General features: G+C 33.5%; 1 protein-coding gene across 3 annotated transcripts in view; it reads right to left on the reverse strand.

Moving 5' to 3' along the window:
* Positions 1–16,722, reverse strand: part of LOC125076167 — a 44,740-nt gene that overhangs the window by 4,133 nt on the left and 23,885 nt on the right. For all 3 annotated transcript variants that reach the window (XM_047688157.1, XM_047688156.1, XM_047688158.1), the window contains exons 4-5: positions 8,435–10,449; positions 147–8,334 (exon numbers count right to left, since the gene is read on the reverse strand). In XM_047688157.1, the coding sequence (XP_047544113.1) occupies positions 147–8,334; positions 8,435–10,430 (10,184 nt within the window). In that variant the 5' untranslated portion in view covers positions 10,431–10,449. The remainder of the gene's footprint in view (positions 1–146; positions 8,335–8,434; positions 10,450–16,722) is intronic.

The following is a 16,722-nucleotide window of genomic DNA, read 5'->3' on the forward strand; positions in this document are numbered from 1 at the left end:
AAACACAACAAAGTCAGTTAATTAGTCAACAGAATATAAATATATATGTATTTATACTATATAGAAACATAAGTATAAATTTAGGTATATTATAATAACTAATTATTATGTTTAATTTATAAAAGGTAATAACAAAAAAAAAATACCTGGCATTTAATTCGACGTGTGTTTGAATTTGTTTGGCAGCTGCTGCTTGAGACCGACACTTTCTTTTTATTTTATCAAATTTGTCTTCGAACATATCTATGTTTTCGATGACGTCAGGATATAATTTGTCTTTAACTTCAGTATTTGGTTTATAGTTAGATCTATTAGTCTCTTCTGTTATTTCATAATTGGATAAAATGGTTTGCGAATCCGTTATAGTAGTCAATTTTTCCGGTGATTCTAACTGATTACTAGTTAATGGTCCTTTAAGTCCATTCGCTTCTTTTAGGTTGGATATTAAATCGTTTTCTAAGTTTCGAACTTCCTCACTTTCCAATATCTTTTTTGCTGTTACCGAGTCCATTTCCTCGTCACTTTTTATAGCACATCTGTCATCCAGAATACTTTTTTCTAACAATGCTAACTCTTCTTGACATGCCTGTTCACAATTAAAACTATTACATTGACGAACTCGTTTGACTGGTTCACCTTGATTTTGATGAGACTCTTTTAACATTTCACAACAATCTATAAATAGTGCCTCATCGCGACTTAAGCTTCGACGAGAAAGTTGTTGCTCTCGTATAGTTCTTTTTACGTCGGCTAAAATTTCTTCAATTGTTGGAAGAACAATATCTGCAGTCGACAAACAATTTTTTTTCCGTTTCGCTATTTTGTTTTGAAGCACTTTTAATCGATTAAGTTGTTGCCTAAAGGCGAGCAAATAGTTAGGTTCCTCTTCAATAATTACTGTTTTAACTTTTAATTCAATTTCACCAAGTCTTGAAATATGATATAGAGATAACAAATGTCTTACATAGTTATCCCACCTACGAAAAAATTTTTTACAGATATTACAAAAACTAGGTTGAATTATAATGGTGGTTTTCTTTTTCCTTCCTCGCTTTGTAGCTTTTTTAGGAGATGAGACGGTACATTTTGATTTTCTTAATGATAACGCCTGGTCCTCTTTATTATTATCATTTACAGATTTTTTTGTCACACGATCTGTGGATGCATAATATATTTCATCGTTTTCAATTAAATTGTATGTCTCTGAAATTTTCTTAGTTGCCAATAAATTAGATTTTCTTGGTTTTCTTTCGGAGAAGAAACCGAAACTTTCCATAAACTGCTCGGAACGTAGCTCTTCTTCATTTTGTGTCTTGTTAATACTATTTTTTAAGTCGTTGTTGTTTATAGATTGGGTTTGCTTATATTTTTTGCGAGTTTTCGATTTTTCGTCTGTTTTACCGTTTTCTTCGCTACTAATAGATTTTTCCAGCCGTTCTGATGTAGGTGATATTTCCATGAGCTTTTTCTCCTTTTCTTGAACATATATTTTTAGTGGAACATCGCTTTTTGAAGATGCATCAGAATCACTGCTGCCATCTTTCGTATCAACATTAGAATTATTATTATATTCAATTGTATTTTTTATATCTACATTATCATCACTGACATCGTCAATGGGGGCTCTAGCCTCGGATGGTAATATGTCAATTATAGCTGAAGGAACAGTTTTACTTAATTTTCGAGTCTTAATTGCAACTACCGATTTCGATGCGTTGAACTGAACTGAAGAAACGTCTATTCTAACAAATGATTCGGTTTTATCGATCACATCTTCCAAATCTTCAATCTTATCAATATCGTAAGGATCATACAACTCCGTTCCAGAAGATTTTATACAAACTGACTTTGATCGTGCTCGCCTTATTGCCTTATTGTAACACGTTGTATTTCGTGTAGCACCTACTATAGGTAAAGAATCCACGTTTTCCTTCAGTTTTATTTGAGTTTCAGTAATTTTTATGTAATTTTTACGTGCTGTATGTGACACTACAGTGATTTCATCGTTTAATTTAGGTTTCTTTAGTTTCAAAATCGGTAGCAATTCATCTCTATTAGGAGAATTAGATTTTCGTTTTTCAATTGCTTTTTTACTAATAACAGTGCTTGGAATATCAATATGATCACCACTTGAATCTGTTGAGGTCGTAGTTATATTTTTTGTATCATTAAGTTGAGAAGTCACTAAAATTGACGAAACCTCGCTATCAGGTGTTTTATTATTAATTTCTAGGCATATTATCTTTTCATTAGCTTCTTGCTCTTCAGGTTCTTCATTAGTTATTTGAACATTCGTTACGGACTTTTTCTTTTTCAATCTCTTTTTGGATTGTGGCGATTTTTTTCTTTTATTACATTTAATTTCATCAGTATCGTAATTATTAAATTCATTATCACGACTATTATCCAGTATGTTTTCATTAGAGGCTTTTGATATAGATTCAGAAATTTGTTTATCAGGTGTAGTGGTCAAAACTGGTTTTTTATGATTTTCTTCATCTTGCAAAAGTTTTGAAAAAATTAATTGTTTTTTTGTTAATGGAGCTCTTGGCTCTGTAGCGTTTTCAGTATTTAAAGAATTATCATTCAAAATAGATCTACTATCAATAAACAACGATTTTCCTCGTCTACTTCGTCGCAGAGGTGTCAGGTTCGTTTCATCTGTTTCGGTTTCACTTTTATTTTCAACAGAGTTTTCCACAACTGCTATGCTATGACAAATATTTTTAGACTCCATAATTTTAATGACATTAGCTTGATGATTTTTTATGTCATTAATTCGAGTTTCATCTATTTTTACTTCTTTAGAAGATACATCTTTGGAAAAAAGTTTCTCACTCTCTATAGCTTCAATATCATCCTCACACATCGAATTGGACGTTCTCATAAGTTTATATTCAGTTGAATCTTCATGTTTCTGGCTTCCAATATTTGCTTCGAAATTAGATTTTTCCTTGATTACGTTTTCTGAAGTAAGGCAATCACTACACGAACTATGCATTACTTTTGCTTCTTCTTTTCTTGCAGTTGTGTTCGATATAATTTCTTTCTCCCTTTCTATATTGATATTCATTGGTGTTGATCGATTATTATCTGTTTCAATTTGTTCAGATTTAGCTGTTTTATCGGAAACCCCCGTATTTTCTTCACTATCCGCTTTCATATTGTTTTCTGTATTCACTTCATTCTTACTCTCAGCTTTCCTGTTAAGCGTTGGCCCCTGTTGTCCCACATAGTTGGTGCTCTCTATAATATTGACGCGACGTCCTTTTCTGCCTTTTTTTCTAGAAGGTAATTCAGACGATTTGTTTTGCTTTTCATTAAATTTTATTTTTTTTGTATTATTACATGTATCTTTAGAACTTTTTGGCAATTGTGATTCGCATAAGCTGCTCATTTCGGAAGATGCGGTTTTGTTAAACGACACTTGGTTTTTTTGGTCGGACGACTTATCCAATGATATTTCAACTTCTTTTGTTGTATTTATCTTTTCATATAATGTTTCATCCTCGCGAGATGCATTTAAAGTACGACGTTTTTGTTTTACAATAACAGCTAAAGTTACATCATCTTCAGAATCATCATCTTCTACGGTAAATACTTTTTTTGAGCCAGGTGATATGGAACCTTCAGTCTTAGTTACTATTTTGTCTTTAAGAAATCCATCACGGTTCGATCCGTTAGACTGAGAGCAGTAATCTTTTTCAATATGTTTCGAAAATCTTACATCAATCGCATTTAACGAAACGGGTAGTTTTGATGATTCATTGCTAAGAGCATGGTGAATATTATCTTTTGTTATTATTTCATCTTTAAAATTTGAATGCGTATCCTTCAAAAGCGACGAAGTTACTATATTTTGCTTATCAGGTAAACTATAATTTACATCATAATCCTTATTTTCATCGGTCACTTTGTCTACTGGCATTTGTATATCATTTAAAATGCGTTCTTTCGGACACATATCACTCCCCACCTGGACTGTTGGAGACGTCCTTATAGCTGGACGATGTTGAGTGCTACTTATTTCATCTTGTTGGATAGCCATCGTTACTTCAGAACTTTTATTTTGAAGTTCTTCTTCAGCTAAGTGAGAAGTACTATCGACATGTTTTTTTGCCAGTGTATTTTCAGTTAAGACTGTTCGTTGTCGTTCAGATGAAGTTTTAATACGGACTGCTCTCAAACTCGCAGTTTTGTCACTATTCGTCTTTAATGTTTTGGATTTAGGAGCAGAAGTTGGCATGTCCTTTGAGCTACGAGTTAAATTCGCGTATGGTTCCACATTATAAGAAACATCAGGAGTGTCTGATGAAAACTCATCACCAGTCAAATCAATTATGCGGTCTTGACGATTATATTCATCTAATGCTGTTGGATATGAGCCGGCTTTAATGTTTTCACTAATTAAATTATTTTGAGGCGTTTGTTCATCTGTTGAAATTCTAGACTTTCTTCGATATTCTATCGATTTAATTTCATTATTTTCATGGGCTTGATTTGAATGGCGATCTGACAGTTGAGGTGTAGGCGGCGTTAAGAGTATAGAACTCGAAACTGTAGGTGATGTTTCTACAAATTGTAAAATTTGAGAAGACGTAGTTTGGTTTGGTAATAAAGGTAGATTTTCGGATGATTTTAGGTCACTTTCTGAATGATTGCTAATAAGTGACGGTGACGAAGAATTAGCGGAGATACAAGTCGAATTACGCCTCTCACTTCCTGTATTTTGAGATAACACAGGCGATGTTGATGACGATACATATTGAGGCAAAACATTAAGAAGTTGAATGCGATGGTCTGCAGGCATTGTCCCTAAAATTTCTACAAGCTCTTTGGGTAACATTGCTATCTTTTTAGCTGTTTCTGGATCCTGGTCTAAATTAATTTTATTGTAATTTTCTTTCAAAGTCTCCACATTACAATTTTCCATATCTATTCTATACGCAGAAACAGGGCTTTTTTCCTTTGATAAATCATTCTCACAAGATAGCTTTCTGTTGTTAATATTATTAGATTGATGTCCTAAAGGAGAACTTGATTTACAAACAACAGTTGTTTCATTTGCTGGCCTAACTGGCGAGTAGGCTTTCGATGTAACACTTACGTTGGCATTCGTGTTTGTACTTGAGGATTCTGCTTCTTTATATTGCGATAACGTACAAGTTTCCTTACTATTTTCATATTCATAATGGCTCGGTACTAATTCACGATGCATTAAACTGCAAATTTTCGTCTCATCAATATTTTTAGTAGATAAGCTCAGTGGCACATCGCTCATTAAGTAAGTTACATCATTGCGATTACCACATTCTTTTATCGACGGGCAATTAATCGATATTGGTAAGTCACATGGTACAGAAGATTTTGACACTAAGCCTGCTGTAGGCATATTTTGTGTTTCATTTAATAAAGGTTCAGAAAACGTGATGATAGTTCTTGGTTCTAATGCAGCTGCTTGGATTGGAACTCGCGTGGTAAGGTTGTAGTGAGCGCCTATAATTTGACCAGAATCTATGGAATTTAGATGTGCTTGTGCGGCTATACCATCAATAACAGGTCCTATTTCATGATTATTTGTAACCACTGCCTCTAAATATTGAGGCATCCTTTGCTCGTCTACATAATAATTATTATGTACTGTATCTTTATTAGTATTAGACAAGTCAGCTGGAATTTCTAAATCATTATGGCCTGATTGTTTGTTGATGCTATTTGAATGCGTGCAACTACGAATGTGTAGCTCTTGTGAGATGGAAACACTTGAAATATCTGATCTACTCCCAATTCTCCGAATAGATAAATCAGTAGGTTCTTCAGTATTCAGGTCCTCTCTTTGGGGAGCAACCATACACATATCACGTACATGGGTTGTTGGGTGTGATAAATCTTCAATTATATTAATTTCTACAGTGCTGTCATGTGTATAAAGCCTCCTTTTTTCATAAGTATCCATCAACATGTCGTTCCTTCTCATAGACAAATCTGTTGGTAAGCTGTCGTCTGGTTCATATATCCATCTTTCGGGGTGTCCATAAGATAAATCAGTTGCATTGTCCTCTAAGTTATTACTTCTGTCTGATAATGATGTTGTTGTGTGTGATGGCAACAACTGAGAACTATTATTAACGCGTAGGTCTACCACTTCATCATTATTAATGCAAAGATTTTTTTCGGGCATAACTATATTCACATTTTTATTAGATAAATCCAATGTTTCATAACTGTCATAATTTCCTCCACAGTATGTTTCTTCCGTAATGTAATGTCGCGTGTCTTCCAAGTTAGTTGTTTTGTTTGAGAGGTCAAGGGGTGTCGTCGACGTTGAATCTATATGCATATTATAATGAACAGGAAGTATATCGTAGTCGTTACCGTATTGCATCATGGGCATATTTGGACACATGTTTGAACACAACTGCTCTTCTGACATATCACTCGAATGTAATATTGTTTTTTCCACACCAACTTCAGTTGTTTTATCTTCTATCCTCTCTTGAACATAATAATGATCGATTTTTTCATTCGTTGTAGCCATGTTGCTAATTACTGTGCTATGATCAAAATTTCTTTCATTTAGTTTTTTTATAGACTGTGCATCGACATCTGATATTTTTTGATGAATATTTCCTTGAGAACTATTTATATCTGTAGCTTTTTTTTGGCGTGTTCTTGTAGTAACTTTATTTTTAGGTTTTCTCATACTATTATTAGAAGTAGATCTCGTTGTCGGACCGTCTTGACGACTTTTTCTTGATGTTTTATGAGTAATTTGAACATTTGTTGGTACATTAGGGTATTGGTGATCCGGTAGGTTTTTAAGATTTCTATTACTTTTAGACAACATTTCCAGATTCATTGCATGTTGTAGTAATAACTCTTCTGTTGAAACAACAGATCTTCGACGAGTCGTTTCACGTTTGTTGTACCTTTGGCTGGTTTTATTGGTAGGTAAAATTTGTTTATTATAGTAAAATTGATTCCAGTATATAAAATCATTATTTGGTTGAACATCCATGATTTTTTCACGGCGAGAACTATGCCCATGTCGTGTTGAAGATCGACGTGTTACACGGCTGCTAGTGTCATAACTTAAAGGAGTATCTTCCACAGTTCTATTAGGATAAAACAATTGCATTGACCTTTGTGCAGTTTCTATATTTGAATCAGTTGTTGACCGTCTACGCTCGATCACAACTGGTTCTGGCCCTAAAGGCTCGTCGCTGCCACATTGTACGGATACATGTCCTGGCAAAATATTAGAATTTGGTTCCACTAATTTATTTCTAAGCATTGCAATACAATCATTTAATCCTTTACGAGGTTTGTTTAATTTGTTTCGTTGGAAACTCTGCGCATCTAATCCTTCTGAATGATTGAAATGTAAAGGAGGCTTGTCCAACTTCGTTACCACAGCTTCATTTTCAAAAAGCATTCGTTGACCCGATGGCAAGTGTTGAGTGGCATTGTTACATTCTTGTTGAACTAAGAACAAGTGGTGAAACTGAACAGATTTATCATGAGTCTCAGAACTTGCAGTTAAGCGAGCAATAGAATGCTTTAAAGGAACGTTCTGAGACGGAGCAAAAGAGTCGCGAGAGTTACTATTTTGTCCACTACAACCTGGATTTTGGCCATCTTTGTTGTTCGATCCACTACTGCGATTTCCGTGTTCTCGTGAGTTAGATGAACCGTCGTTAATATTTATTCTCTCCGAACTATTATTGTTAGTGGACATTTGATTTATTTGGATATTATCCTCATTTTCTAGAGGTTTCAAAGGCAAATCTGAGCACTCAATCAGTCCATCGCCTCTATTATTTCCATTTTTTCCTTCATTTCCATCAATGCCATCATTTCCGTCCGTTCCAACATTTCCGTCAGTACCATCATCTCCGTCAGTTCCACCAGTTCCATCATTTTCTCTAGTACCACAAGTTCCGTCAATTCCGCCAGATTCCGCTTCTTTAGTGGCGAAGACTTTTTTTCTATTCTTGTTTATAGTATTTTTTTTTATCAGAGAACTTTTATGGCTTAAGATTCCTGATGATGCTCTTTTCGCCGAGTGGGTTATAAGTTGAAGAGCTTTATTATCAGGTTTTTTCAAATTGCTAGTACTTTTTTGCCGGTCTTCATTATTAGAATTACTCGTTTGCGGCAAGTCACTCGATTTTGGTTTTTTTGTCATCTCATCGATCGCTCTTTTCTTAATAACCATTTTTGACCGTTGTTTGTTAAGTTTTCTTCGGGGACGTAAAATAGGATTTAAGGGATTTACTATCGCTCGATGACGTTTAGCCGGTAAATCTGCTAGCATTTTTCTTATAGTTTCAGCTGAAAAAAAAAACATAATATTATTGACAGTTTTAAGTAGTAACTTCAATTTAAAAAAAAAAAAAAAAATTACTACTATTACTTGAGAAACAAAACTTACCGTCTCCAACTTCAGTTCTTATTTTTGGTCTAGGTCTCATATGCGTTTTCCTGTTATGCCTAGAATGTCGAATATCTTTACGCATTTCTTGTCGTATAGTATTATCTGGAAGACGAGGACGACGCTTTCGAACACCAAATGGACGATATCTACATTTTCTTCGCACAGTTGGTGTGTCACCTGCACAATCTAGCATATGCTGATGCAGATCTTCCAAAGACACTCCCTTTCTACATTTTGTACATTCTCTGAATCCTCTAAGAGGCCGAGTTCTGTTATTCAGCTGACTTGGAGGCACATACAAATGCTTTAAAATATCCGAATTTAATAGAACTTCGCCAACTATTTCATAATGTTGTATTTGCGCATTAGGATGTTGAGTAGAAATATGAGACGAGAGAGCTCTAGAGTCACGAGTTTGCGCTCCACAAGCACAACAAACATAGCACCGCGGCCTCACCCACTCACCGCTTAGAACCGCCGGCTTTAAGTCAAAATTAGGTGCATTTGGTACTAAACCGAGGGAAGCAGGAAAGTCTGAGCTATCACAAGTTGGCAATGTCGGGCCAGTATAATTAACTACCTGAGAAGACGAAGTTGGAAGTTCTCTGCTCTCTAATATTTCTTTCAATTCGTTTCCAATAATGCTTTGTTTTTCGATTCTTTTCTCTATGGGTGACGTGGTAAATTTTTCTTCAAATTTACGTCTCATGCAAAGTTGAGTCCATATGTCTAAACTGGAAACCAGTGTAATAATGCAATTGTTAGTGTGAGAGTCACGCTTTATTTGTTCGGGACTCATTAAGTTTTTGTCACTTTCAAGATTTTCCCATTTCCATTTATGCTTTGGTGCAATACTTCTTGGCATATAGCCATCAAAAACGTTCCTAGAAAACTGATCAGATGCTAACAGAATAGGAAATCCTTCTACTGTATTAATAGCAACACTATTTTTCGCTTTTCTTGTTTTTATAGTGTTTTCTGGATCTGGATTAAAGTTAAAAGAACCATCGAGAAATTTAGCTAAATTCTCCTGAACATTACTAGCCACCTTTGAGTAGAAACTTGTATCAAAACATTTTTCAAATTTTTGATTTGAATCGTCAATATGTTTTAGCCAATCTTTTCTATTATTTTCTCCTGTCCTCGGTGATCTGTGGACTACTCCCAGTCTAGATAGTATTTGATCAGCATCTGTGTTGTGAAAAGAGAAATTGGGTGGTATCCTCTTATTCCACTGCAAATCATCAAGGACGATAATTGCATTCTTTTCGATTACATTAACACTGCCCAAACTTTTTCCAGGTGGCAGTATTAAATTAGTCGTTATGTTATCTTCAATATCGATTGGATCGTGAGGATGTGAAGGCTTAAGTTCACATGATATAACGATACCGTTAAAAGCATGTCCGGAATAATTTTTATCATCGTTTTCAAACTCTCGATCATTAATACTCCGAGCCTTTTGGCCCTTTTTTGGATTCGTTTTCTGGCGCAACTTGTTACGGTATGGTAATTTAGGATTTTCACATACATTAAGCTTATGCTCTGCTAGTTCCGTAGTAGAAGGGAATCTAGTGTGACAATCATAACAAGCGAAATATTGATTTGGATGGTTATCGACCATGTGCCGAATAATATCGTTACTATCAGATTCCGTGTGGTTACAAAACAAGCAGTTGATGACGTTATCTTGCTTTGAACTCAAAATATGAATGCGTCGAATATGTTTAGAGACAGCTTGTTTAGAAAAGAAAGACTTATCGCAATAAGTGCAAAGAATTTGCGGAGCAGGTGAATCAGACTTGTCAGTGAGATCATCAAGTTTATTTGGAGAGACTTTGGACGGGGTGGTAGTTTTTTTAGGTTTGTCCTGAGCAGATTTGGAATCCAGTTTGCGTATATTCGTAGTTGTTAGAGGACTGGGGATTGTAGATTTTCTCGGTCTCAACCTTCCATTTAAACCAGACGATGGTTCATCTTCACCCGTACTCATCGTGGTCAGTTCCAGAATTCTAAAAATAGGAACAAGTGTAAGTTATTTTTAGGCCAGAAATACTTCATTGAATTGGTCTCGGTAGAAGGTATTGTTTGCTTATATTGTATGGATATACATAAATATAATCTGTGTTATTTTTTGGTCTAATTTATATACTTATTATTTGATTTCATTTAAAATATGTATTGTTGTCATCTTCTTCTTACCCAACGACACCAGAAAAATATAAAAAAAACTAAAGTAACCGTCTTGTCCACTGGTAATAAATAAATGTGATTTCAGTTTTTGGCAATTAGTTGTATAAAAAATAACTATATTAAAAAATAAAATATTTGCACTTTTCATAACGAACAAAACGCGACTGAATACATACAATACAAACTTGAATGTGCGGATTTCAATAATTGTAGTTATAAAGCATTAATTTAACTTTTCGAGATACACCGAATGAAAGCAATCTTGAATTTTAGTAGAATTCTAAGAAGCTGGAGAACATTTTGGTATATGATTTGCTTTTTTTTTTAATTTTGATTTTTCTATATATTTAAAATTTTGATTCCTTTGAATAACGGTTAAAGTTAAGATCAATATGAATCAATTTAGTCCTATGTCGCTAAGTTAATTAAAATCCCATGTCGCTGCGTTTTTGAGTGAAAACGCTTCAAAACTTCTAAAAAAGGATTACTAATTATTTGCACATCGGCCGCCGAGACTGATGGTTTATATAATTAGGGAAACAAAAGAAATTTATAAGTCAGACACCCAGGGTCTGCATAGCAAAATTATAGTCTTTCCCATTCGAACAATTCAAGTCCAATTATCCCCCCCCCCTCCATTCATGTATCCATTCTTACAAATTCAAAGCGCTGCCAATTGACATTGTTGCACTCCGAAGGTAGTAGAAGTGGTCATTAATGTTTCTTATTGCACACTTACCATTATCAATGATTAATGACCCACATGAGCATATCATATATTCATTGTGTTCACCAGCTCGCTAACTATAGTGATCAATAAGCCCCAAGGCTTTTCAAACAATTTGTAACAAACAATGACTTTTCTTTTAAATTAAATATTAACATTTGAAAGATCCCATCAAACACTAACAACAGAAATACCCACCCCTTATAAACTGCAAGAATAACTTAGTTCCAAAATATGATTAATTAAAGTATATAAAGTATTTTTTTTTATATATTATGCCAACAGTACCAAACTGTTATAAATACTACTGACAAAATAATATATCTATAAATACATATATGTGTCTGATAGTCAGTGGTCGAACAAATCATATTCCTCTTAAACTGGAAGACTATAATAAATTGTCTCATCTCGGATCGAAAATACCAATAGCAATTGACAGTTACATCCATCCCGATTGCTTGAGTTCAACAGCATGGACTAATTAACTCGCTATGGTTACGCGAAGGCATCGCGCTTTCATTAGCTTGACCTGTCTATAGTCTTGAGCTTTCTTCCAAACGGTGTTAACCTACATTCTTCACGAGTACTCATTTAGTATTCAATGAAACGTAGGGTTGATCGAATCAGATCCGACATCACTCAAATACACTGTCTTATTCTTAAAATGTTTGAAGTCCAAAACGAACGCGTTGGGATGTATGTAATGTTCCCTTTTGTGTTCTGGACGATTATCAAACTATCGACGATTATAAATTAAAAACACACGTGCGTCAAGAGTGACTCTAAGGCTCTTTCTCTCAGGTTTTAATAAATTTTGATCAATATTTTCTAGTCGTAAAATATAAAAAAAAGAAATCGAAATATTCAGACCACGCCGTTAAGAAAATTATCTTTTTTTTCTTTAAACTAAAGACACATACAAATACATGAGATTTGAAACATATAACAATATATAAACACAATATCGAGATTAAAAAAGTAATATTCGATATACCATGCGAAAGATACAGTGCATGCAACTAACAAATACAAATTGTCGACCGTCTACAGATTCAATAAGTATAGAAAAAATGGTCAACAATAACTCGACATTTTAAAGGATCTGACACACCTGTGGGACCACGAAAGAGTTTCATTAAACGTATGTCTTTGTTCAATGTAAATACGTCCGTAAGCGGTCGAAGCCGCGTCACTCGGTCACACAGTTATACTATGTTTGATCCTTTAATTATTTTCAAAGTATCACTATCGCAACTGATAACATTTATTTATTACACTGATCATAGGTTAACGAAAGCTATATTAAACGTTCATTTATTTTACTTACCTGCTTCGCACAAACTTAATGTAAGGGATATAATAAAAAACACGATATTATGAATATTTATTGAATTGAAAAACATATCATATGAAAGTAAAAACGTTCATCTATGACGTCTCATAAACTATAAATATCAACCTGACGTTCCGACGGCACACATATTTTTATATTACCTCACATATCGATAAAAACATAAACAAAAAAAAATACAGACGACATGATAAACCTTTTTGAAGTCGGTTAAAAAACCTCTTCCCCGAATCAACATTATATTAGAATTTGAGCAGTAATAAATCAAAATCAAATCAAATCAAAATATATATTAGATATTTTTTGGCATCGCGTACTCTCAGCAATATATACAAAACATTTAAATCTCTATAGCGACGTTGACTTAACATAGCTAGAGTTATATATAACATCAATTAAAAAATAATAATAAATGCCATCACTAAAATTGTATTGTTTTCTCTCGGTTTTTAAACGATAGCTAACACGCAGACCCAACATAGTAATAGCGTAACCTAACATTCAACCTAATAACCAATACGTAATCGATAAAAACCGGTCGATTTTTCATAAGATTCGAAACAAAATTTATTTTGTGACCGATATATTTCGAACCACAATATATATATTTTTGAAAAATTCGATCAAAATGAAAATATGTCGAATACTACGTGTTATAATTATTATTATAAGAAAAATATAATTGTTTTACTAATGACTTCGTTTTAATATTTTTTATCCATATCTATTTATTGGTTTTTGTTAATTATGCATTACTTCAATGGCAAAAAAGAAAATCTATGTCGGTAGAAAAATATTTAAGCCTATAAAAAATAAGTTTTATGAAATCCTAAAAAACATCGATTTATTTTTAAATCTAATCTGTTTGTTTCTATATGACTTCTAAAGAGCAACAGAATTCGCTTGACTATTTATATAGTAAATAGTATTTTGAAACAACGCGATAAAAATCAAATATGTTTTGGTATTTAGCATTAAAGATGTTTATGTATAAGATTAATATATATAAAACTAATATATAATATCAACATGGAATTAAAGTGATTGCTGCTGTAGGATCACCCTTTTGGTCTTCACGGTGTTTACATACATAAATAATTTAGCAATCAGTAAATTGCGTGCAACAGGTTTGTTTACAAATATACCCATTCTAATTTAACAAACTTCTTGTGTTTATGTTCTTCATTCAAGTAATATTACGATAAAGAAAATAATTATCTAATATGTTTGAAAATACTTGCATGTTCTTGAATAAAACGCCGATAAAATTGACTCAGCTGGCGAGTAAAAGTTTATATAGATTCAACTCAACGAACGCAATATTCAAACGTCGGGTTCTCCAATTGTTAAACAGTATTAACAATTGCTTTAACTTAGATACAAAAAATATATAAAATATATTGATTGCACTCTATCAAAATGGGCCAATTTGATAGAGAATAGGGACACTACATTAATTAATATTCTTATAACTATTCTACAACGTACATGGAGTAAATACATGAATAAAAAGCCTTTTTATTTCTTACATTAAAGAAATACTTTATACGTATTGCGTTAATTGCGTTAGTTAATTAACTTAAAATAATTGTTAATTTATTTTAAGTTCTGATTTTTTGTATGTACCCCTAATTTAGTGAAGGCCTCCTCCAAAGATGTATATTTGTCTCCGTCTTCTGCCAAACTGCGTCCAAGTTTAGTACAGCTATCCTTTTAATTTCGTCTTCCCATTGTGATTGTACCTTTCCTCTTAAACCTTTTTGACCTCTCCGAAGGATTGCTTTTGAGGTCCTTCTCTATTCTGTCAGCCTCGCTACGTCACCTGTCCATTTCCACTTTACTTTATAAGCACATGTAACTTAGAGTGTAAGTTGCCGCTTCTATTGTTTTTATTCTCGTCGGGTCTTATTGAATCTAACTTCTTTATCTTGAGCGTGGTAGTGAGCGGTCGAGGCCTCGCTAGCAGGTGACGATTTTGTATTTTGGAGTGGACATAAATTAATGATCGTATTAATTTAAATTTTATATCTGGTAGGAGGCTGTAGTTATCATACTCTTTAGTATGTTACTTTTGAATATTCCTTTTAAACTGCAGTATTTGTTCAATGTTTTCGGTACTCTTAATTCTATTTTACGTTATTTTTGTTATTTCTGTCAAGGCTACTTGTTTTCCCAAAAGCATATTTTTTGTGTATTCAAGTGAATTCTCATCATCTCTTATTTGTAATTTACGAAAAATTCTCATGGTCATAGTAAGAGTGGACTGAACGGGGTGTCCTACGATTTAACTTTACCATTGTGTAAATATTCCTCACACCATTCTTGCTTGTAAAGGATGGTTTCAAGACACTAGTAGTATTATACCATACGGAGGTGCATAGCTCGGGCTTCTAACTTTCTTCTACCTATATCATAATTATATATACTTCTGATAACCTCCATATAACCTGAGCTAACTCTTCGTTCCTTCAAGCTATCCTGATGTTAAGATGTCGGAAGCTTTTTGGCAGTTGATAAATACGAGATACAATTGTCTCTGTTGTACTTGTTACTTATCTATAACGATCTTATTTATCTCTTTTTTGGCGACTGCGAATATCCTGCAATTTATCCTACATAACTTACCGGTCTATAGCTACTGAATACTTTGGGTCACTCTAATGGTGTATAGTCCAATAACATTCGAGTTCGACCATTGTGTGACCATTCATTTTCAGATTTTTGTAAATTCAGATTAAATAGCTTCATTCATTTAGCTTCAAAGCTTCGTATTATGTTGTCCGATGCCGCTATCTCCCGCGATCCTCGATTTCAGAATAATCAATTGTTTTAAGGTTCTCTTCGCTGCCTTTTATTTTCAATTATTGAATAGTCGATGGCTTATTTTGAATTATTGATTGCTTTTTAAAAAGAATCGGTTGCTGTAGTATTCAAATTTATTCAATCCAAAATGTATTTGTCCAAAGTTCCATGTAGGCCTATTTTGTTTTTCCGGCGAGAAGAACAATCAAGTCTTTTCATGAGATCTCGTTTGTATATGCATATTCTTTATAGTTTATAGTGCGATAGTGATTGTTTTTTATTTTCTTTAATTCTTTTCTTCTTCGTAATAAAGTTAATGTATACGAACCGATAATATTTTAAGTCGTTCACGTTCACCGGGCTATCAAGCCAAAACGCTACTACCTTGAAAACGCTTGAAAGCTTCAAACATCAAATAATAGCGTTTCTTAAGATTTCATAATACGTTTGTATTGAGGAGTTCTCCTGGCGAACAAATTGGTTAAATAGCATTGCTGATAAGTTGTCATTATAGTTCTATATTGGTTCTTCACTCTTTAGCTAATCATTCCTCTAATTTGACTTTTACTGTTGGCCATATTAGTTCAGTCTCTTGTGGTCTAGATTCAGAGTACCGATGTAATTAAATATTCTCGGTTGGTTGGACAATCTCGTTTTTGTTGTCACCATCCGGGATCTCTATATCCATCATCGATTAGATTTTTTTGAAACAAAATGTTTTTATTTATTGTTAGTTTGTTGTTACCAATCATATTGTCTTGTAAAAATCGTCTTATTTTTTACTTGCTTGCTGCTTCGATTTGTGCATTCGTATACTTTTGTGATGGTGACCTGGGCTTGAATATTTATGTTTTGTGCTGCGACACGTTGTATCATAATTGCCTGGCGTATGGCCTATTAGTTTTCTTCGAAGCGTTTTGGTCATATTCTTCCACTGTGATCGGCCGGGTTGGAAGATATTGTATGTATTTTGTTTAGTTAGTTACCTTTTTTGCGGGATTCGTGTAAAAGGAGAAGGGTCTCAGTTACTATGTTAACTTTTCTTGATTTCTGTTTGTATAGATATTTTATAAATATACCAACGATTAAGTATGTAATATTATTGAAGCCTTCATATATTACTTTAAAAAAAAAAAGGTTTTTTAAATATAATTACTGAAAAAATTGTCGTATAAATTAACATGCTCGATAATTATCGATTATAGTCGA

Source organism: Vanessa atalanta, chromosome Z (assembly GCF_905147765.1).
Source record: "Vanessa atalanta chromosome Z, ilVanAtal1.2, whole genome shotgun sequence".
Lineage (NCBI taxonomy): Eukaryota > Metazoa > Arthropoda > Insecta > Lepidoptera > Nymphalidae > Vanessa > Vanessa atalanta.